This window comes from Eschrichtius robustus, chromosome 1 (genome assembly GCF_028021215.1).
Source record: "Eschrichtius robustus isolate mEscRob2 chromosome 1, mEscRob2.pri, whole genome shotgun sequence".
NCBI classification, from domain to species: Eukaryota; Metazoa; Chordata; class Mammalia; order Artiodactyla; family Eschrichtiidae; genus Eschrichtius; species Eschrichtius robustus.
Genome location: NC_090824.1, coordinates 142,010,559 through 142,035,665, shown reverse-complemented (window position 1 = coordinate 142,035,665; position 25,107 = coordinate 142,010,559). Strand labels below are relative to the sequence as shown.

General features: G+C 36.5%; 1 protein-coding gene across 1 annotated transcript; it reads right to left on the bottom strand.

Annotated features, from left to right (window-relative positions):
• Positions 1-8,539: 8,539 nt before the first annotated feature.
• Positions 8,540-10,695, bottom strand: MKRN3 (makorin ring finger protein 3). The gene has a single exon (XM_068537443.1). It carries the CDS (start codon positions 10,589-10,591, stop codon positions 9,089-9,091), a length of 1,503 nt encoding a protein of 500 aa, XP_068393544.1. The 5' UTR covers positions 10,592-10,695; the 3' UTR covers positions 8,540-9,088.
• Positions 10,696-25,107: the final 14,412 nt, after the last annotated feature.

The following is a 25,107-nucleotide window of genomic DNA, read 5'->3' as shown; positions in this document are numbered from 1 at the left end:
TCAAATGTCTGGGTATTTGATAAATTGAAAGGAGAAAACTGAAACTCCATGAAGTTCTAATAAACATTATTATTGGTGATGTTTGACAACTTTTTCTATCTTTAAATCTATTTGCAGTTTGTTTTCTGTGCAAGGTCTCATCATACTTTTATTAATTTCATTATATTGTCTTTTGTTTTATTGGATCACTTTATAATGTATGGAAATAAGCATCTGCCCTGTTTTATGATTTCCTTCTGGTCTAGCTCATGTGAAATTTGTTAGGCTCATTTCAAGGTGGTCACATTTGTGAGGCAGTGCAGTGGTGAGAGGATGGGCCTGGGAATCACTTCACCATGGGCATATCTCTTAACCTCCCTACAAGGGGATAACACTATGACTAATCTTAGGATGGCTGGAAGGATTAAATGAGATAATGTATCTTAGAAACGAAACTGGAACATAGTAAGCTCTGCACAGTTGCTAAAGTTATTGTCAAAATTTCCTTTAAGACTTTTGTCAGTCATGTCATAGAAAGGCATTTTTGACTCTAGGACTTTAAAAGAAAAAAAGATCCTATGTCGTTTCTGTATATTTTTGGTTTCATATTTACATTTGAAACTTTGATGTAAGTAGAATTTACACTGTATGTAAAGTATGATATTTGGAGCCCATGCATTAGTTTTCAAGGTGACTCCTGAGCTTAATCCAACAATTTTTATTTAATAATTCAAGTTATTTTTGTTTTAATATTTTTTCATAAATTCAGTTCCTATATGTGTCTGTCCATTTCTCGACCTTTTTTATATACATCTTTGATTTCACAATTAAAGTGCCAATAACTCACTTTTCACACAGCTGGCATATGATACTATGTTTTAGGATCTGGTAGGGTTCAATGGTTACTTATATTTCAATTCTAAAATATTCAAGTTGTACTGTTTTTTTTTTTTTCCTTCATATGAACTTTCACAGACTTACCTATGTATGTATGCATGTATGTGCTTATTTATTTAAGCTATATATTATCTATTTTTACTTGTCTTAGTCTGTTTGGGCCTGTTGAAATTGAGGAGGTGGTCCTGATTTCTGAATAGGCTTTGGGGTCATCTTCCCCTGTCTTGAAGAACAGAGCATGTTCAGAGCCAAACAGCTCTTATGGTCCTGCCTGTCAAATCCAGGAAGTCTGACAGCCTTCATTCTGTCTCATCTCTGCCCCCTTAGGTTCAAACTGGCATTGTTCCTACTGGGGTGGCAGGTTAGGCTGGCGGTTCACACCTACACTAATCTCATCAACTGGTTGGTTTGCCACACCCCAAGTTTGCTCTTCTGAAGGCACTTCCTTGTTTTTTGTAATATGAACAGGCTGAGACTTTCCAAAATCTGTATATTGTTTCCCTTTTCCCTATCAATGCTGTCTTCATTTGTCTCCGCTCATATTTTACTATAAACAGTCAGGAGGAACCAAGCTACTCCTTCAACACTTTGGTAACAAATATCTTTGGCTAAATGTCCATTTCACTGCTCACAAGTTTTATTTGCCACTTTATAACAAGGGCTACATTTTCTGTTGTCCAATAACATATTCCTTATTTCTGCCTGAGATCTCATCAGAATGGCTATTACCATCCTTATTTCTACCAATATTCTGTATATGATTTTTTGTGTGTATTCCTTGTGTATCTCTGCCTTCCTTTCTGAGGCCTCACCAGTTACTTTCAAAAGCCTCCACAGCAATATCAGTTTTTCTAGCAGGCACCTCAAGACTCTTCCAACCTCTACCTATTACCAGTTCCAAAACCACTTCCACATTTTTAGGTATTTGTTACAGAAGCACCCACCTCTCACTACCCCCCCATTTCTGTCTTTCTCAGTAGAGGCTACTATAGCAGAATACCACGGACTGGGTGGCTTAAACAACAAGCCTTTATATCTCACAGTTCTGGAGGTTGAAGTCGAGGTACCAGCATGGTTGGGTTCTTGGTGAGGCTCTTTTCCTGGTTTGCAGACGGCCACGTTCTAGCTGTATCTTCATGTTGTGGTGAGAGAGTAACCATCTCTCTTATGTCTCTTCTTATTAAGGCACTAATCCCATTCTCGAGGGCTTCACCCTCATGACCAAATTACCTCCAAATACCACCACATTGGGGATTAGGGGTTCAACATACGAATGGGGGGGCACAAACATTCAGTCCAAAGGAGTAATTTATTAGGATTTTGTCAAGTACATAAATGAACTTAAAGAACTGACACATTAATATGTTGATTTTTCCTATCAAATTCCATGATATACATTTTCACTTCAAGTATTCTTTAAGAATAATTGCTTATCTTGTTAAAGTGTTTCCTTTTGTAGCTTTTTCAGATTTATTGTTACTTATTTCTATACACTTTAATGTATTGTTTCCATAAAAAATGTGTCCATTAAATTTTCAATATCTTTATATGTGAAACACATTAATTTTTGTTAACATCTTACTGAATTTTTTTGAAGTTTTCCAGATAGTTTTGGATTTTCAACACAAAATATTATATTATCTCAGAGAGATAAATGTACATCCTTCTTTGAAAGTTTCGTATGCCTCATTTGTTTTATTTTGCATGCAATTGCATTGGTTATCAAAATAACACTAACTGGCAGTGCAGGGGTGGGGTCTACTTGTTTTTGCCTGATCACAGGAGATAATTCTATGATCACATTCCTTTGCCTTATTAAAAGAATAAAAATGCTGAAATACTTTTTTTTATTCTGGTTTTTACTAATTTTAAATTTTGCATCTTTTTCACAATAAATCATATTTCATATTATGAAATGATTTTCATAAATAAACCATATTTCAATAAATCACTTAATCATTTGTGTGTAAATGTGCATGTGTACTACACAGTACCATGAAATAATAATTTGGTATAAATTATGCATCATACAATGGAATATCACACAGCCATAAACAGGAAGGAAATCCTGCCATTTGCAACAACATGGATGATCCCTGAGGCATTATGCTATGTGAAATAAATTAGACAGAGAAAGACAAATGCTATATGATCTCATTCATAGGTGGAATCTAAAAAAAAAAAACCAAACTCATAGAAACAGGGAGGAGATTGGTGGCTGCCAGGATAGGGGAGTGGAAGGTGGGGGAAATGGATGACGGTGGTCAAAGAGTACAAATTTCCAGTTATAAGATAAATAGGTTCCAGGGATGTAATGTACAGCATGGTGACTATAGTTAATACTACTGTACTGTATATTTTAAAGTGACTAAAACAGTTGATTTTAAAAGTTCTCACCACACACACACACAAAATTGTAACTATGTGAGGTTATGGACATTAACTAAACTTATTGTGGCAATCATTTTGCAATATATACATATATCAAATCATACATTTTACAGCTTAAACTTACACAATTTTATGTCAATTATATCTCAGTAAAGCTGAAAAAAATAACAAAACAAAATAAAACCACATAAGTTGTCCTACTTTCCATTTTCCATTTGGTAATAATTTCCAAATTGTGTAAAATAGCACTGAAATTATTTGTTCTTTAAAGGTTTTATGAAAATCCCTGTTTTTAGGGAAAACTGCATTCTGTGAAATAATTTATTCATGTTAAATGGTAGGTTATATTTTGTGAAGCTACTGTTTAATTAATTACATGTGCCTAGAAAATTATCAATTTCTTTCAAGTTTTGCAATTAATTGGCATCTGATTGAGTAATGTTCTTTCTTATGTTCCTTTAATATAATCTCTCTTTGTGGTGAACCCCTATTAGGTGAATGTGTGTGCAACTGTGTATGGGCACTTTGTTTCTCTTTTTTCCTCGTTTTCTTAAGTTGGATAATGGTTTATCTATTTTATAATTTAAAAAATATCAAATCAGTCTTAATATTTAAATTTTCTCTATTATTTATTGTTTTCATTTCCTTTGCTTTCTTTAGTTATGTGCTTTTGTGACTGTGCATTTAAAAAATTATAGATGTATACTATATACATGTACACATATACATATATAGTTAACATACCTCATACACCTGTATTGTACATAAAGTTATATTCATCATGAATTTAGTGTTTTTTTCAGATAACGAAGATGCTCAAATCATTATTTCTTTTGATGTATTAAGATAAAAGTATTTTCTCATGTTCTACCATCCTGTTACCTGGAATATAACCTACTCTTTCCTGATGTACCCTTCTACCGTGCTACTTTTTTGTTAATTTTTCATTTGAGATTTTTTGGCATCAATATTCACAAATGAGATTGGGCTCTAGTTATCTTTGTATTGTACTGTATTGGAAACATTCTGATACCAATGTTAGGTGTCATTCATATGTTTCGTAAGTGTCCCCTTTCTTCTCTTCTCTGGAATGGTTTATATAGCATTGCAATCTATTTAAAGCTTTTAGTAAATTTCTGGGACAAATGTCTTCTGCTCTTCTCCTTTTTGGGCACTCAGGGGCATAAGTACATTCCTGATAACTTTCTTTAATTTTTCATTAGCAATTGGTTTAGTTTGATTTACTTTGTCTTTTAGATTGTTGCTTGGAAAATTACATTGAAAATTTTAAATTCCTATCACATTTCCAAGTGCACTTGCTTCAGCGTAACAAGGGTTTATCTCCCATTTCTTTGGTGTCTTCTTTTCTCTGATTACTTCCTACTCATTGTTTCCTATTTTGTTTAATTGCATTTCTACCTTTATTTGTGATTACATTAGTGGTTTATCTGTATATCAATTTTTTTAATAAAAGCAGCTTTTACATCTGCATTTTATGATCCACTAATTTTTGCTTTAATCTTTCTTAATTCTTTCTGCTTACCAGTGTGTGTGTGTGTGTGTGTGTGTGTGTGTGAATGTTGTAGTTTCTTTAAAATTTACAGATTTGGATGTCTATTTAATTATGTAATTTGTCTTTCTAGATACTGTATATTAGTATTTAAGATTAGTTTTACTCTGAGCACAGATTCAGCACTATCCTACAGATTACGGTATATATAAATTTTCATTACCTTATTCTATCCTTCTAGAAGATTTTGAATTCACTCTTTCATCAAATTATTTTTGAGAGAGATATTTAAAAGAATTTTCATGTGGTAGTGGTTTATTTTCTTGTATTGACATCAGAGAATGTTGCCTGTACTACTAATTTCTCAATTTGACAGTTTCACTGTGATCTAATACATAGTCAATTATTTTTTGTTAGTGATCAACACTGGAAAATGTGCTATGCTATATTTTTTTAATAGGAAAATTCTGACATGTATTAATTTATTTCTTTGCACTAGTGTTGGGTTATTTTCCAAACATTCCTTTTTCCATCCCCACCCAAACTTCATTCTACACTTAGGTTGTAGTTTAGCATCTGCTGTGGAAACAGAAACCACACCCCCGTGATGTTCACAAAAGTGAAAAATGGAACACCATATAGGCATCAATTATGAACTGGAAATCTTTCCCTTTAAGTCACTGATATTCAGTAAATGGATTTAGTGACGGAGTGCTAGGTAAATTTTTAGCATGTTTGTAAGTCTTTACATCCACCAAATTTAGGTACATGAAGAATAAGAAAATCAGATTTGCTTCACCCAGGCATTCTTTGTGTGGTTAGAATGACACTCTATACGGCACGAGCCCCAGGGGCTGAATCCATGTGTCTCCTGGAGGAGGGGCAGCATACATTCTGAATCACTCACAGAGCAAAACTTTGTATGGCAAGGGCTCCTTTGTTCCTGACTGCAGCAGGGGTGGCTCAGCCGTCCTTATGGGCAGGCCCTTCGGACACTTCACCCAGCTTCGGATGTGCTGACATCCCTGTTATTCAATCTCTTTCTGAATAAGCTGATGAGGGAAAAGGGAATCCCATTTTTTAAAAAATATCATCTTACTTCTTATTTTCCTCATGTAGGCATCTGTCACAAATAATATGATTTTTTTTCTTGTTTGCTATATTTTCAGGAATTGAATAGCACATTTTTAGTTTTAGCTGAATGACTTTTGCTAAAAAATTTACTTGGTCTTTTTGAAATTATGAACATAAAGGTAATGTTCCTACTACCTAAGAAAATAATCATAAAATAATAACGTTACCTTAACACAAGTTCCAAAGTTTCCCAAAGAGAAAAACTTGGTGGAGTTTTAATTCTTGTGCAAGCTTTTCTCAGGTTTACAAACACACATAAATACCACTTTTATACATGCTGTTTTAAAAATACCACCTATGTTTCAAGCTTTGTCCAGGTTACATTTGATCCTCACAACAACCCTGTAAAATAGGTGGTGTTATACCCATTTCTCATATAAAGAAACTGAGGTATAGGAAACTTAAATAACTTGCTCCTGACTGCAGGGCTGGTAAGAAGCAGAGTCGGGATTCTAGTCATCCTTTGTCTGTCTCCCAAACCATTTTATCTTCTATACACCCTTGTCACATGCTATCTCCTGATCTTTATTATGATTGTTTGGTTCAAGATACTATTTGAATAGAAATGTGATATTTCACAACATTAGGTAGTGCATATTAGGACAAACTTTTCAAAGCTTTCTGTGCTTGGTTTAAAATGCCCTCCTTGACAGCATCGCCACCACTCAGAGCTCATGTTTTGAGCCTCTGGTGTCAGTGTGGTCTTTGAGAGTGCCCCATCTGGTCCTATTCTTTGGTTGTTTGGTTATCTAAGCCCCCTTTCCCCTGCATGACTAGGGCAGCCTGGGGGTAGAAATATGTTTGGATTTCATTTGGAATCACTCACCCTACATGCCAGCAATAGCCAGGCATCCAGGGCCTTTTGACTGATGAATTATTTGGATAACAAGAATCTAGAGGGGAAGGACCCCAGTGAAACAGGCTGACACTTACCCACAGAATCAGGAATCATGTAAGAAGGGAGAGGCAGTCTACAAATATGGGCAGCTGAGGCATCATTCTGAGCAGTGGACTAAGAAATACTGAGTCTGGCAGCCCACAGATAAAGCGCCAGGGCTCCCACATTCTGTAGCTCATTTATGCCCATCTCTGTCCCACCCGGCTAAACCTCCATGTAAAGACTGCACATGTGTTTCCAGTAGCTATATTTAGTGGGTCCACCTGCTCTCAGTTATACATGTGGGGCAAGGGGCAGCATGATGCCTGTGCTCTGGAAATATACTACCTGAGGTCCATTCGCTGTTCCACTAATTCATGCCTATGGGTCAGGGCTATATGGGCAAGTCATTTAACCCCTCTATCTTATTTATCTCATCATGACGGTGCTAAAAATTATAGCAAGTACCTCATAAGGTGGTTCTGAGAATTAAATCAGTGCTTTGAAGAGTATAAACTCTGTAAATGCACCCTGTCTTTGTTGCACAGTCAGGGAAGTCTGTATCTCCTGTGACTTAGGCCCCCAGGATACTTTCAGCTATCTTGGCCAGGAGGAGAGTTTTCTGCAGTTGATATACAGCATTTTATACAGGTCAATTAGGTAAACTATTAAAATTGTGCTATTCAACTCACATTCTTTCTTTCTTTGCTTGTTCAGTTACTGAGAAGAGGTATTCAAATTGTCTACCAAGATTCTGTAGTTTTCTTATCAATTATTTATTTGTATATCTAATCTTATGGTACCAAACATAAAATTGGAATAGTTTTATCTTCCTGGTAAATTATAATTTCATGTTTATATATCATCTTTATTTATCTCCAGCCATGTATTTATCCTTAATGTGAACTCTATCTGTGCTCAAAAGTCACAGCACCTCCGATTAATTTTTCATCCTTTACTTATAATGTTTCTGTATTCTTCTATTGTAGGTGTGTATTTTAAACAGCATATAGTTTCATTTTAATTTTAATCAAGTCTGCTAATCTTTGAGTTTTAGTTTTTAAACCAATTCCATTTAATATAATTACGGTATATTTGTGTTATAAACTTTCCAAATTACTATTGTATTTAGCTTTTGTCACTTTCTGTATTTCATTTATTATCTTTCCATTCTTGCATTCTGACTGATTTCAAAATGTTTACTGTTCTTTACCTTTTAAAATCTTGCCACTTTTATGTTGAAAACTTTTGTCAAAAGCCCCTTCTTTGGAATGTCTAGAGATGACACAAAATATTGAACACAAAGAACTGTGTATGTGAGTCCAGGACTGTGCTGTTATAAAGATCAATGAGATGGTGGCTGAACTGCACGGGAATTCACATTTCTGTACTGATAACAGCAATGAGCTATTAATGCCATCACAGGAATTACCAATGTCGTATTTTGTAAATATTTGCCACATTTGGAAAGAGCCACTCAAAGAGCTGTTTTCATTAGATGCTAATCACTGAAGCTGTGAAAGAGACAGAACGATTATTCATGTACCTCACACTCACACAACACCAAATCCTATCAGCCTTTGACCTTCAGCTTCAGGCTCTGTATTTATTTTATTAAATAAACATTATATTATGGCATACACCTCTAAATATATTTTTAAATACATAACTTTCATACACATTAATATGCATATGTATGTATATATAGAATTCTTAAATATATACTTCCAAATATAAATAATTTCACATCAAGCTAAACAGGATAAAAACATGTAAACATATGCACCTGGTTCTGGTCAAGTAAAGCACACAACCACAAGGTAACCACAAGTTAAAGAGTGCACTTTAAGGGGAACAGGGGAAGGAACAGACGTGTAAACAACAGAGATGATGAAGCTGCACCACAAAGCCCCACGAGGGTCCATTTCTTAAGACTGAAGTAGCAAAAAGCTCCTTGTTCAGTTAAGACTTCTCCTTTCACCCTGTCACATTTATTCTTGAGGGGCTTCAAAATGAGTGTGGAAATTCTGTAAACACTAGACTAGAACTGAGTCAATCCTGTTGAAAACAGAGATGACAAAATAAACCATAAACTGACAGTCATATTAATTTCTCCAAACAGTAACTTTAAGGACGTTTTGTTACTTTTTAACACAGTGAAACACCATAATCCTGGGGAGCAAGAAATGGGAATGGGCAAGAAAACAGTGATGGATGCTCTATACAAATGGTTTCCACAGCCCCTGTAAGTGACAGATGTGTCTATAAACAAAACACAGGCAAGAGCAGATGACAGAGCTTCAGCACACCAGACAACATGCCACAGCATAATGCCACAGATTCAAATTGAAATATTCTTCCAGCTCACAATGAAGCAAGTCCCATCGGGCCTCCGTGAAGGGGAGCTCACTAGCTCCCAGTGAAAGAAAACACTTACACAACAGATTGGCCAGCCAAAGCATGACAAGCTCTTTTTTACTGCTTTTAAAGGGCATGTTGCCCTCTCCCACCTGCAGAGGCTCGAAAAGTTGACCGCGGCAAGTACTGGACGCCTCAGCACCCTGCCTCTGAGGCTCCTCTCCCTGGCCCTCAGGGAACGCATGTCTGTAAAAACAGTTCTCTCCAAATGGGCAGACCCTGCCTCGAGCAAAATACCTGCAGGTCTTGTGGCTCATTGCCTCCAAGTACTGCTGAATAAGTTTCTGCTTCTCTTCCTCCTCCTCCACCCAGAATTCACTGGGAATGACAAAGGTGGAGATGACCCTGCACTGCGGGCAGGACTTGACGACCCTGCTCCCAAACTGTCTGGCACTCCTCCACCTGCGGATACACTTAAGACAGTAGGTGTGGTTGCAGCTGGAGAGAATGCCAAAGCGGCAATCATTCAAGTTGGCTTTCTCATAGACAACCTCCATGCAGATGCCACACACTTTGTCCGCACTGCGCTGCACAGCAAACGAGAGCTCCATATTCTTCTCGTGTGCTTCAATGCAGGCCTTTACATGGTCTGCCCTCTGGGCACCGTCCACAGGGTGCAAGACCTGCAGCCCACACATATCACATATATCTCCGTGGAGATAGATACAACTCTGCCCACGAAAGCACTGCCCCACGATAGCATCGCGGCAAAGCTGCTTCCCCATGCCCGAGGCAATCTGCTCCCTCTCAGTCACCGAGCTCTGCAGAGGAGCCTCGGAGACAGAAGGGGCCATGCGGCCCCGATAGGGTTGCCCGGGAACAAACTCAACGGCACCCTCCCAGCCTTCTGCACCTGCTCCTCCGGCAGCTTCAAGGCCTGCATTGTCTGTCTTAGCTTCAAAGAAACCCCTTTCAGCAGCCGAGCCAATCAGAGGCAAGGAGCGTGAGGATGCAGCAGGGGGGGCTTCCGCCACTTCCTGAGGCAGGGGCTCCATGTGCGCAGCCGTGCTGGGGCCGCTGTCTGCAGAGGCCTGGGGCAACAAGCCGTGGCCTTCGCTGGCCACCTGCCGGCCCGAGAGGTCGTGGGAGTATCGGCAGTTCTCCCCCTCCTTGCACAGCCCATGCAGATAATACCTGCAGACGACTTGCTTTGTCCAGCTGCCGCTGCTCCGGGCTTGCAGCCATCTGGGCGTAGCCCCTCCCCATGAGGCCTGGGCGGGCCTCAGACGTGACGGGCGGAAGGGGGCCGGGCCTGGAGCCGAAGACCACCGGGAGGCTGGGCGCACCGGGACGCTGGGCCGGGGGGCGCCCTCCCCCGCTGCCTCGGCACCCCCAGAGGCCCCAGCTGCCTCGTAGGGTTCTGTGGGAGCTGCAGGCTCTTCCATGGCAGCTTCTTCTCCCCGAAATGGTGCCGGAACTTCCCTGGTGTCTCTTCCTTTCGGGCTTGAGGCCCGGAGGCCAGGAGCCAGCTCGTGGGCTCCTCCCTAGAAGATGTGCATCTTTTTTCCCTCTCCCCCGCTCCCTGCTTCCTGTGCCTGTGTTCCTACTTCCTTCTCTAGGCAGGCGCGGCGGACACTTCCTGTGGGGGCAACGTCAGTCCTCCACCGGGTCGGTGCACAGTTGGTCCGGCGGGAATGGTGACCGGCTTCCTCCTGTGTTCGCAGCCGTCAGCGCTGCCCGCCCTCCGCTCCGGCGCTGCCCCTGCTCTGCTGCGCTCGGCCCCTCGCCGTCCCGCGGCTCTTCTGACCGAAGGAATCACAGCCCTTTGAGGTTTTTAATGCAATCTGTTCCAGTGTTCCTTCACACGCATTGATTTCGTTGCTTTTTCATACGTGTCTATTGAAAGCATCATAATCCTCGTGTATTTTTATTGCTCCCATGTAAAGTTCGTCTTATTTCTGAACCATCTCACATATGAATTTTATAAATGCTTTGTCTGTTCACTCCGTTTTGTCTGTGGGTCTTATTTTTTAAATTATTTTTATTTCTGGGTTTCTTGACTGTCACTGCTCGAAGCCTTATTTATTTAGTTGTGTTGACAAGACCTGATTTCTTCTGCTCTTTGTTTTCTGGAAATTCTTACGGGCTTAGGTTGGAAAGGCTTTTCGCCAGTGAGCCATGAGCAGGTTTCTGATCTGAGGCCACTTTAGCGCTTTTCAGCTGTCTTAGCTTATTGTGGATTGCAGGGCTCCCCTCCCACTGTGCAGAAGCTGCAGACTTCATTGGTCCTGATGCTGGCCTAATAAGCCACTGTCCCCTTTGTGTCCCCTTTGGCTTTTATTTTCTCTTGCTGGTTAACTCACAGTGGCTCTTTGTTTCCCTTTCTTTCTTTCACCCAGTTTTGTACGGTATTGTGCTGGGCCAGCCTTTCATAATATATTCTCTACCCTTCTGCCCATGAGTGGTGCTTTTTAATTTCTATGCCTGAGCTGTCATTTTGCAGATATATTTTAATAGATTAGTAAAAAAAAAAATTATTTTCCTAAATATAAAGAGTACTTATGGATGTATACTGAATTTTATCATGTAGTTTTCTGCATTTCTTAAGAGCTGATCACGTTATTTTCTCTTTATTGTGTTATTGCGGTTATTTTCACTGACAGATTTTTCAGATGTTTAACTTACCATTTTTTTCCCAAGAATAAAGCTTTCTGGTATGATTTATTATCATTTTATATATTATTGGATTTTGTTTGCTTAAACAGGTTTCTTAAAGGGAATTTTATGGTCCAAATTTATATTTTAAAATGGAAGAAAGTATGAATATAGCAGAGAAATTACATTGAAGTAAATAATGGAGATAAGAAATTAAAGAAAAACAAACATTAAGTAGGGGGAATTAATCAAAATCCTTTGAAAGGATTATTGAACCTGATAAATTTCTCGTGAAATTTATCAAGAAAAAATGAAGAAGGCTCAAATAACCAAGATGAGAAATTTAAAAAGTGGTATCACTACATTAATAACAGATATTAAAAATCATGTGTGTATATCAGATACAAGGTTAGGCCATTAAATTTGAAAATTTGTGAAATGGTCATATTTCTAGAAACATATTTATTAATAAAAATGACAGGACCAGAAATAAAGAACATAAGTATTGATCTGTTAGATAAATTAAATCTGTAATTAAAAATAATTCCATAAATGAAAGCTTTTAAGGTTTTCCATCTGAAATAAATAGAAAGGCAAAAAGGTCTATATGTGTTATTGCAAGTCCTAACCAGTACAATAAGGCAAACAAAGAAATAAAAGATGTTAGAATCACAAAGGAATTATTAACGGAAGACAGCAGAAAATTAAGAATAATTTACTGATAAACTATTAGACTTAAACACATTTAGCAAGGACAATGAATGGTAGTGCAATACACAGAATCATTTGTATTTATATTTATATGTATATATACATGTATACAATCAATGATACATAGACATTTAGAATTCCTAACATTTATAACATTAAAAGTTAACTACCCTGGGAATTGAAATAAAGTTCTAAAAAATTAAAATCGTTTTATTTCTGAAAACCTAAAGAAATTGAGGTTTATTCTGATCATGCAGTAGAAGGCTCAGTATTTTCAGAAGGTAAACTTTTCCTCATTTGATAAATCATGCGAGAATGTTGCTGTTTTCCACTGCGAATCTAGGAAATCTTGGTGATTTTATATTTTCCTCCTTTATATTGAGTTTTGTATTTAGGATGCCAACTCTTTCAAAGTTTGGCTCTCTTGCATTCTTTTTTCTCCTCTAAATTCATTGGTTAATGAATATTCCTTTGACAGCCCCCCAAACTTTTACAGAAAAAGGCTTGAAACAGATATTGGGCTTATATACCAGGCTCTCCACAAATTCACTAACATAAAAATCCTGAATATAAATCTATTATTTGTTTAATGGTAGTATATTCTCAGCACCATGTCTAAATTAATTTGATCGACTTTTATAGACCAGCACCACCAGATAGGATGTTCCATGATGATTTTTTATGTGTTGTCCTGCACAGTAGTCATTAGCTCACATGGCTCTTGAGCGCTTAAAATGTGGCTGAGTAGTAGCTACTGTCGGACAGCAAAATTCCAGATAGTATCTGACCATCCTTCTCCTCAAACATGAAGAAATGGAGAAAAATAATATTTTCTAACCTACCCAGCTATGCAGCTGGCGTGGGACAGTGTTTGCTTTCAGATCCCCAATCATGTTTGTGTCCTGCCATCTCACAGTGAACCACATCTCGTTTTACAATGACATATTCCATGTTCACTATTAGAAACTAAAATTGTACCCCATGATTTTAAGTATCATCTGAGATTGAATAACTGAAAATATTAGGCAATGCGTCCTGAGAGAAATAATCAAATATTTTCCATCCCAGTCAAATCTCTATCCTCAGAAAATTTTCTCTGACCATCATACTTCAAAATCTTATCCTGATTTTTTTTTTTTAAATGTGAGCACTGATGTTGCTTTCACACAGTCTCTAAGAATACACATCTGATCCTGTCTCCAGTTATTTGGCTCAGCTGAGCCCTCTTTTCCCAAAAAACCACTGAGGGCCTCCAGGTCTGGGACCCGGCTGAGACCAATTTGTGTACACAGTGGTGTGCAGGGCAGCAGGAGATCTCCTGGATGGTCAACATTGGGGTGTCCAAGTGGAAAAAAGGGAAGTAGTGTTCCACCTGAGCAGGCTGGGCTGAGCACCTGGTAACCAGGGAAGAGATGACAAGGGGGAGGTGGTTGACAGAGTTGAGACACAATCCAGGCAGTGTAACAAAAGCCTGACAGGCAGGAGACTAGTTCTGAGGTGGACTATGGCCATGGGTGGAAAAGAACCGGAGACCCCCACAGTCTTTTATTCTAAACATCTCAGGCCTGCTGGGCCCAGCCCCACGTGGCTCATGTGTCCGTATTTAAAGGACACACATTTGTCTCCAAGCAGTTTCCTCCAGCACACACACCTACTTCAGGTCTGACATTTAGGCATTACTGTGGGGTGGGGGGAGGGGGAATTAAAAGCAATTATCTAGAATAAGGCATCAGGGGTTCAAATCCGGGATGCACTGCTCTCTGAAGAATTCATCTTGGGCAAATTAATCACTCTTTTATCTCATCTGGCAAACAACAAGAGCCACCACCAATAATAAGAGCGATCAGCTCACAGGTTTGTTGCAATAAATGAAATAATTATTATAAAATTATTGGAACAGTGCCTGTTACAAGGACAATCTTTGAGATAAAATTCTTTTGTATTTTAGAATCACTAACTAGAGTGACCGTGTCAATCTCCATTTTCTGCTGTTTGGATACAGCAGTAATATGTCTATAGGATCCCTGCAAGTTCCTGGCACATAAGAGGTAGGGAATAAGTACTTATTTTCTTATACTGATGGACAAACTGATTTTTATTTTGAAATTTACAGAGGCAGTTTTCTCCAACTCTAGCTCAGAAGTCCAAACTCACCAAATTCCATAAATTAATTATGTGCAGTTTTTTGTATATCAATTATACCTCAAGAAAGCTGTAAATAACAAGTTGGGCTTTAAAACCAGGCACAATTAAATATATTATCACAAAGAGAAGTTCAGTTTTAGGTACCTTTGTGCAGCACTTTTTGTTCCCACATCACTTGTAATTGCATGGGTGTCTGCATGGGACAGGAGTTCTCTAGGCTCATCCTAGGAGAGGGTAGGCTGTTTTGAAGAATCTAGTCACCATGAGTGAACAACTTGATAAAAAGAAAGTTACTCAAAGATGTCTTTCTAATTCCATATTTTAATATGGATATAAAAAGGTATAAATTATCTTAAAGCCATTTAAATATAGTATAACAAAAACTTCTCTGATTATGAAAATTACACTGAGCTATCTATATTGTAATCAAACACAGAAAATTTCAAGAAATATTCTGAAAGCTTTTCTATAAGTGCCAAGAATTCAGCTATGTGTATACTGTAGTGTGGTTAGCAGAATTTATTCATATTCATTCATTTTACAGACCTAAAACATACTTAAATTTTAATTTCTAGTCATAACCCAGATTAAATAGTTTTTATAAGGCTGATAACTCCATGCAGAACCATGATAGAAACTGGATAAATATGAAAAGTAAATGTTTGAAAGACTTAGAAAATAGCTAATATGATGAGAGTTCAAGGGGCACTAAATAACCTAAATCACCTATGAGTTATAGAAGAAATCACAAAGAAAATGAAAAATATTTCAAATGAATGACAATGAAAATATGACTTATGAAAACACTTAGGATGCACCTACAGCCATGCATAGAGGCACAATGTATAGCCTTAAATATATTCATAAGGAAGGAAGAAGCTTTGCTTCCAGGTGGTAGGAAAAGAAAGATGAACAGAGATGGGAGGAGAATGTCACGTGATGACGCTGGAGTCCTACTGCCTCCTCCCCTTTAGAAGAGGACGTAGATGCTATGCCCACTGTACACTCAGACCTGAATGCTGTGGCCACAGGGAAAAAAGGACAGAATTAATCTGAATCTTCCTTCCTTGAAGAAGGAGTGATTTTTATATTTTAAGACATAAAAATACTCATATAGTTTGCCATGTTCTTTGCCCTGTTCCTTTCCTCCTCCAAAACGTTTAGGCAATTATTAAAGAGAATTGTGAGCAATCACGCCTGACTGACCGGACAAATGTTGGTTTCCCACAAGGAACGTTATAAAGTGCATTAATATTTCTGGCCGCTAGAGGGCGTGGATGTAATTGATTGAATAAGCCAAGGGGGGTAAAAACCCAGCAAGGTGATAGATTGTGATATGCTATTAATACTGTTGATCTAATTGATGTGTATAAAAACACTACATTCACCAAATCTAGTCCGTGAAAATTGCACACCAGACACTTTTTACAATTTACATATTGGGCCTAAAAGGTGTCTAATAATTTCAAAGGATTGAAATAATTCAGAGTATATTATCCGACCCCAGACTGAAATTGAGCCAGAAATCAATTAAAAAAAAATTAGAAAAATAATTTATAGGCCGGGATATTAATAAGTATATTTCTAAATCACCCACAGGTCAACGAAAAAAATCACAAAAGCAATCAGAAAATATTATGATTTGATTAATAATGAGATTGCTTATATAAAAGTCTGTGTGCTGGGTGGAAAGCAATGCTTGGAGAAAATTTTATAGCTTGAAATGAATATATTAGAAAGTGAGAAAGTCATATTATTTCTGATACAATCACTAAATTCGGGTAATTACAAATGTACATTACATTACAAAATTGACAACAAATTTAACCAAAAGAATATATGTGGAAGGAAATAACAAAAACAAGAACAGAAATTAATAAAAGAAAGCAAACATATAACAAGTAGAATAGCCAGAGGCTCGTTCTTTAATAGGATTAATAATTCAGATAAACCTCTAGTATGTTTCACTGAAAAAATAAAATGGAGATTTCTCAACTAACCAATATCAAGAATGAAAAACAGTGATCTCCCCATTGTTCATATACATTTTAAGGAGATCATAAGACTGTACCATGAACAGCATTAGGCCATTCAATATAAAAATGTAGTTGAAATGTTTAACTTCCTAGAAAATACAAATTATCATAAATAACATGGAAGTAAATGGGAAATATAAATAGCCTTCTAGCTTTTAAAAGAAATTAATTATAATTAAAAACCTTCTTTAAAAGAAAACTCCAGGCCCAGATAGATTCACAATAAATTCTATTAAGTATGTAAGAAGGATCATTACAGACACATGGTGCTCATAAACGATGATGCAAATTTCAGGAAAATTGAAAAATGAAGTCCAATGATCTATAAAAGGATAATATATAAGAAAACAAAAAAGGGTTAGTTCTCATGATGTAAGGTAATGTCAATATTTGAAAATCAATTGAAAAACAACAAACTTATGCATGTAGAAAACAGATTAGTGGTTGCCAGAGGCAGGGATGGGGCTGGGTGAAATGGGTGAAAGTGGCCAAAAGGTACAAACTTCCAGTTCTAAAATAAATAAGTCCTGGGGATGTAATGTACAGCGTGGTGACTATAGCTAATAATACTGTATTGAGTATTGAAAGTCACTTAGAGGGTAGATCTTAAAAGTTCTCATCACGAGAAAAAACATTGTAACTGTGTGGTGATGGATGTTGTAACTAGACTCATAGTGGTGATCATTTCACAATATATACAAATGTCAAATCATTTGATTGTACACCTGTAACTAATATAATGGTTTAAGTCGTGCATATATCAATAAAAAATAAATAAAATGAAAGAACTGATTTATACGCACACACACAGCACACACACACACAAGGGTGTTTCTCAGAACACTAATTGCAAGCTGCATTTAAAAGTGTTTTATGAGTGAAATACATTTATACCCATTCTGTTAAGCACATAGAGAAGTTTTTAAGAACACTTGTAATAAAGATGTTTCTGAGATGCTGCTTGCAAGCTGCATTGAGAACAGTGTTATATCAATGAATGGAAGTTACAACCATTCTGAAATTCATTCAGAAAAGTGTTTGAGAATACTTGTAGTTAAGACATTTCTAAGATGCCACTTGTGAACTGTGTTGAGAACAGCGCCATACCAGTGAGTGGAAGTTATATCCATCTGTAATGCATGCAAAGAAGTGTTTAAGAGCACTTGAAATAAAGATGTTTCTAGGAACGATGAAAACAAACAAAATCAATCAGTGTAAATAACAACATTAAAATATTAAAGGAGAAAAATAAAATAATAAACTCTCAAAAACCCAGATTTTTATGTTTAAACAATATGCATTTGTGATAAAGCTCTTGGGACACTAGGAATAGAAAAGAATTTCCCTGACTGATTAAAGAGATCCTCTTTAAGAACTCTAGATAAAAGTCATATTGATTTATATAAATGTTGAAATGTACAAAGATTTCCCTCTGACACCAAGAATGAGGCCACAATGCCACCAACCAACATTTATATTTAAATTTTTACTTAAGGTCTTAGCTACTATAATAAGGCAAGTAAAGAAATACAATGTATTATAATTGGAAATGAGTTGTTAACAGGAGGACAGTTGAAAATCCAGAAGAATCTACAGTTGAACTATTTGAAGTAATAAATTTAGCAAAGCCATTGAGAAGAAATCAGTATATAAAAACCAATTGTCTATTTACATTTCTATAATGAACAGTTAGAAATGAAATTTAAGAACTCACAGAACTAAAGATGCATGGGGACATTTTTAATATTTTAGGAATAAATCTAAAGATATGTACATAGAAATCTATAAACTATCATTGAGAGAAATTTAGGAAGTCCTAAATAAATTGAGAATTATTCCGTGATCAAGGAGTAGAAGATGTAGTATTTTAAGGAGGTTAATATATGGAAATTTGATCTATGGATTAATTAGACGCTCAATCAAAATGAGTCTGTGTGTATAACTTGAAAGGGTCAGAGTAAATGCATATGCAAATGCTAATAACCAAATATAACTAGGCAACCTTGAAGGAGAAAAAAAAGAAGAATTACTTTTACCAGACATCAAAATGCATTTCAAGGCTAACTGTAATTAAAACAGTGGATATTGGTACAATCATAGAGAGAAAACTGAATAAAACAGAGTTCAGAAATAGACCCCCACACAAGGACGTTTAATTCTTAACAAGTGTGGAACTTCAGAGTATTGAAGACAGTTTTTTCTAAATAACTTTTAAAAAAAGAAACTTCATCCTTATCTCGTAATATGCATACAATGTTATCTCAAGAGAAATATAGATATGAACCTGAAATATAAAACAATAAAGATTTTAGGAGAAAACTAACATTATCCCAAGAAATAAAAACAAGAGTCTTGATTTCTGGTTTTAAACACGAACATGAGATTCTCATATGCAGGGTTGAACTACTGTAGTATTATTAATATATCCTCACATACTACGTAGAGATGAGTTATTATTTTTCTACTGTATTATTCTGCTTGGGCTACTGTAACAAAATACTGCAGATTTTGCTTAAATAGCAGACATTAAGTCTCACAGTTCTGGAAGCTGGGAAGTCCAAGATCAAGATGCTGATTGCTTTGGTTTCTGGTGAAACCCTCATCCTGGCTTGCAGACAGCTGTTTTGGTGCTGTCTTCACATGGCAAAGAGAGAGACAGTGAGCTGTCTGGTGTCTTCTCTTAAAGGACATTAATCCTATTGGATCAGGACCCACCCTATGACTTCATTTAACCTTAATTACCCCCTTACAGATCCTATCTTCAAATATAGTTACATTGCATCTATACTCATTAAAGATATTATCCTGTAATTTTCTAATTTTGGGTAGTATCTTTGTCTGGTTTTGGTATCAGGGTGATGGTGGCTTCATAGAGTGACTTTGGGAATATTCCCTCCTCTTCAATCTTTTGGAGTAGTTTGAGAAGGATAGATATAAGCTCTTTTTGTATGTTTTGTAGAAATCCCCAGTCAAGCCATAGGGTTCTGGACTTTTGTTTGCAGGGAGGTTGTTCTTGTTGTTTCTTCCTGCAGTGTTTGCATAGCTGTTAGATACATTTATTTTCAATATGCATCTTTTGATATATGACTTTGTAGTATTTCTTTAGACATGAGTAATGCATAACACTAAATAGATAATAAACTATAGTATAGTTGGTATCTGTGTTTCACTCCAGTTTACCTGGTATAGTCTATACATAGTCAGAGTTCAGTAAACATTTATTTTTAACATAGATGCAAGGAGAGCATCAATCAAAAGTCAATCAGAGAACAGAGAAACATGCTAAATCACCCTTTGTGAGAATAATAACCACTGGGAATTGGAATATCAGCTTTACATCTAAGCAGGTTTGGGCTGTAAAGAAGCACTTTCTTATATATGAGACACTCAAGGGTACTCTCATTGAGAGATTATGTGTGGGAAAATTTGCCTTCCTACAAAGGTCTCAAATGAGGAAATCTGTTTCTTTACCTGCTTATTGAAAATAATAATAGAATTCTCTGAGAATTTATAATCATTGGACTGTTTATTCTTGCTGATTTTGCTGGTTTATTTTCTTGGAAGAAAAAAATCCCAGCCCCCAAAATTACTGTGATTAAAGGTTGGTATTGTCCTTTGGTGCCTGGAAGATACACATAAAAATTTGTTCCAGATTCATTGTCCTTTATCCATTTCCCTCAGAATTACCAAAGGTTTAATTGAGCCAAACATGAGCCAGCACTCAGGTCATCAGAAACATAGAGATAAGGCAGATCTTCTGTAATGACTTTAATAAAGTTTTTTTTATTGAATTTTTTATTGGGGTATAGTTGCTTTACAATGATGTGTTAATTTCTACTGTACAGAGAAGTGGAGCTCCCTGTGCTACACAGCAGGATCTTATTAGTTATCCACTTTATACATATTAGTGTATATATGTCTATTCCAATCTCCCCATTCATCACACACACCCCCACCACTTTCCCCCCTTGGTGTCCATACATTTGTTCTCTACATCTGTGTCTCTATTTCTGCCTTGCAAACTGGTTAGTCTGTACCATTTTTCTAGATTCCACATATATGCGTTAATATACGATATTTGTTTTTCTCTTTCTGACTTACTTCAATCTGTATGACAGTCTCTAGGTCCATCCATGTCTCTACAAATGACCCAATTTCGTTCCTTTTTATGGCTGAGTAATATTCCATTGTATATATGTGCCACATCTTCTTTATCCATTTGTCTGTTGATGGGCATTTAGGTTGCTTCCATGACCTGGCTATTGTAAATAGTGCTGCAAAAAACATTGGTGTGCATGTGTCTTTTTTTTTTCTAAAGAAAAAGTTTATTCTCTCTTCCTCTCTGCATGTGTCTTTTTGAATTATGGTTTTCTCTGGGTATATGCCCAGTAGTGTGATTGCTGGGTCATATGGTAGTTCTATTTTTAGTTTTTTCATATTTTTAGTTTTTTCAGGACCCATACTGTTCTCCATAGTGGCTGTACAATTTACATTCCCACCAACAGTGCAAGCTGGTTCCCTTTTCTCCACACCCTCCAGAATTTATTGTTTGTAGAATTTCTGATGATGCCCATTCTAACCAGTGTGAGGTGATAACTCATGGTAGTTTTGATTAGCATTTCGCTAATAATTAGTGATGTTGAGCATCTTTTCATCTGCCTTTTGGCCATCTGTATGACTTCTTTGGAGAAATGTCTAGTTAGGTCTTCTGCCTATTTTTGGATTGGGCTGTTTTTGTTTTTGATATTGAGATGTATGAGCTGTTTATATATTTTGGAGATTAATCCTTTGTCAGTTACTTTGTTTGCAAATATTTTTGCCCATTCTGAGTGTTGTCTTTCCGTCTTGTTTATAGTTTCCTTCCTTTGCTGTGAGAAAGCTTTTAAGTTTCATTAAGTCCCATTTGTTTATTTTTGCTTTTATTTTCATTACTCTAGGAAGTGGGTCAAAAAGGATCTTGCTATGATTTATGTCAAAGAGTGTTTTGCCTATGTTTTCTTCTAAGAGTTTTATACTGTCCGGTCTTGAATTTAGGTGTTTAATCCATTTTGAGATTATTTTTGTGTATGGTGTTAGGGAGTGCTCTAATTTCATTCCTTTAAATATAGCTGTCCAGTTTTACCAGCACCACTTATTGAAGAGGCTGTCTTTTCTCCATTGTATATCCTTGTCTCCTTTGTCATAGATTAGTTGATCATACGTACGTGGGTTTATCTCTGGGTGTTCTATCCTGTTCCACTGATCTATATTTCTGTTTTTTTTTTTTTTTTTTTTTTTGCCAGTACCTTATTGTCTTGATTACTGTAGCTTTGTAGTATAGTGTGAAGTCAGGTAGCCTGATTCCTCCAGCTCCATTTTTCTTTCTCAAGATTGCTTTGGGTGTTCGGGGTCTTTTCTGTTTCCATACAAATTGTAAAATTTTTTTGTTCTAATTCTGTGAAAAATGCCATTGGTAATTTGATAGGCATTACATTGAATCTGTAGATTGCTTTGGGTAGTATAGTCATTTTCACAATATTGATTCTTCCAATCCAAGAACAAGGTATATCTTTCCATCTGTTTGTGTCATCTTTGATTTCTTTCATCAGTGTCTTATAGTTTTCTGTATACAGGTCTTTTGCCTCCTTAGGTAGGTTTATTCCTATGTATTTTATTCTTTTTGTTGCAATGGTAAATCAGAGTGTTTCCTTAATTTTTCTTTCTGATTTTTCGTTGTTAGTGTATAGGAATGCAAGGGATTTCTGTGCATTAATTTTGTATCCTGCTACTTTACCAAATTCATTGATTAGCTCTAGCAGTTTTCTGGTGGCATCTTTAGGATTCTCTATGTATAGTATCATGTCATCTGCAAACAATGACAGTTTTACTTCTTTTCCAATTTGTATTCCTTTTATTTGTTTCTCTTCTCTAACTTCCGTGGCTAGGACTTTCAAAACTATGTTGAAAAATAGTGGCACGAAAAGACATCCTTGTCTTCTTCCTGATCTTAGTTAGAGGAAATGCTTTCAGTTTTGACCACTGAGAATGACGTTTGATGTATGTTTGTCATACATGGCCTTTATTATGTTGGGGTAGGTTCCCTCAATGCCCACTGTCTGGAGAGTTTTTATCATAAATTGGTCTTGAATTTTGCCAAAAGCTTTTTCTGGATCTACTGAGAATATCATATGGTTTTTATTCTTCAATTTGTTAACATGGTGTATCACATTGATTGATTTGCATTTAATGAAGAAGACTTGCATTGCTGGGATAAATCCTACTTGATCATGGTGTATGATCCTTTTAATGTGCTGTTGAATTCTGTTTGCGAGCATATTGTTGAGGCTTTTTGCATCCATATTTATCAGTGATATTGGTCTGTAATTTTCTTTTTTTGTAGTATCTTTGTCTGGTTTTGGTATCAGGGTGATGGTGGCCTCATAGAATGAGTTTGGGAGTGTTCCTTCCTCTGCAATTTTTTGGAAGAGTTTGAGAAGGATGGGTGTTAGCTTGTTAGCTCTTCTCTAAATGTTTGACAGAATTCACCTGTGAAGCCATCTGGTCCTGGACTTTTGTTTGTTGGAAGATTTTTAATCACAGTTTCAATTTCATTACTTGTGATTGGTCTGTTCATATTTTCTGTTTCCTCCTGGTTCCGTCTTGGAAGGTTATATCTTTCAAAGAATTTGTGCATTTCTTCCAGTTTGTCCATCTTATTAGCATATAGTTGCTTGTAGTAGTCTCTTATGATGCTTTGTATTTCTGTTGTATCCATTATAATTTCTCCTTTTTCACTTCTAATTTTATTGATTTGATTCTTCTCCCTCTTTTTCTGGATGAATCTGGCTAAAGGTTTATCAATTTTGTTTATCTTCTCAAAGAAGTAGCTTTTATTTTTATTGATCTTTGCTATTGTTTTCTTTATTTCTGCTCTGATCTTTATAATATTTTTCCTAACTTTGGGTTCTGTTTTGTTTGTTTTTTTGGTTCTTCTTTCTCTGGTTCCTTTTGTTGTAAGGTTAGATTGTTTATTTGAAATTTTTCTTGTTTCTTGAGGTAGGATTTTATTTCTATAAACTTCCCTCTTAGAACTGCTTTTGCTGCATCCCATGGGTTTTGGGTCATCGTGCTTTCATTGTCATTTGTCTCTAGGTATTTTTTGATTTCCTCTTTGAATTCTTCACGGATCTCTTGGTTATTTAGTAGCATGTTATTTAGCCTCCATGTGTTTTTGATGTTTTTTCCTGTAATTTATTTCCAATCTCATAGTGTTCTGGTCAGAAAAGATGCTTGATACGACTTCAATTTCTTAAATTTACTGAGGCTTGATTTTTGACCCAAGATGTGATCTATCCTGGAGAATGTTCCATGTGCGCTTGAGAAGAAAGTGTAATCTGCTGTTTTTGGATGGAATGTTCTATAAATATCAATTAAATCTATCTGGTCTATTGTGTCATTTAAAGCTTGTGTTTTCTTAATAATTTTCTGCCTGTATGATCTGTCCATTGGTGTCAGTGAGGTGTTAAAGTCCCCCATTATTGTTGTGTTACTGTTGATTTCCCTTTTTATAGCTGTTATCATTTGCCTTATGTATTGAGATGCTCCTACATTGGATGCATATATATCTATAATTGTTATATCTTTTACTTGGACTGATCCCTTGATCATTATGTAGTGTCCTTCCTTGTCTCTTGTAACATTCTTTATTTTAAAGTCTATTTTACCTGATATGAGTATTGCTACTCGAGTTTTCTTTTGATTTCCATTTGCATGGAATATCTTTTTCCATCCCCTCACTTTCAGTCTGTATGTGTCTCTAGGTCTGAAGTGGGTCTCTTGCAGACAGCATATATACGGGTCTTGTTTTTGTATCCATTCAGCCAGCCTGTGTCTTTTGGTTGGAGCATATAATCCATTGCCATTTAAGGTAATTATCGATATGTATGTTACTATTACCATTTTCTTAATTGTTTTGGGTGTGATTTTGTAGGTCCTTTTCTTCTCTTGTGTTTCACACTTAAAGAAGTTCCTTTAGCAATTGTTGTAGAGATGGTTTGGTGGTGTTGAATTCTCTTAGCTTTTGCTTGTCTGTAAAACTTTTGTCTTCCCCATTGAATCTGAATGAGATCCTTGCTGGTAGAGTATTCATGGTTGTAGATTCTTCCCTTTCACCACTTTAAATATAGGTACCACTCCCTTCTGGCTTGCAGATTTTCTGCTGTGAAATCAGCTGTTCACTTTATGGGAGTTCCCTTGTATGCTATTTCTCATTTTTCCCTTGTTGCTTTTAATAATTTTTGTTTGTCTTTAATTTTTTTTCAATTTGGTTACTATGTGTATTGGCATGTTCTTCCTTGGGTTTATCCTGCCTAAGACTCTCTGTGCTTCCTGGACGTGGATGGCTATTTCCTTTCCCATGTTAGGAAAGTTTTTGA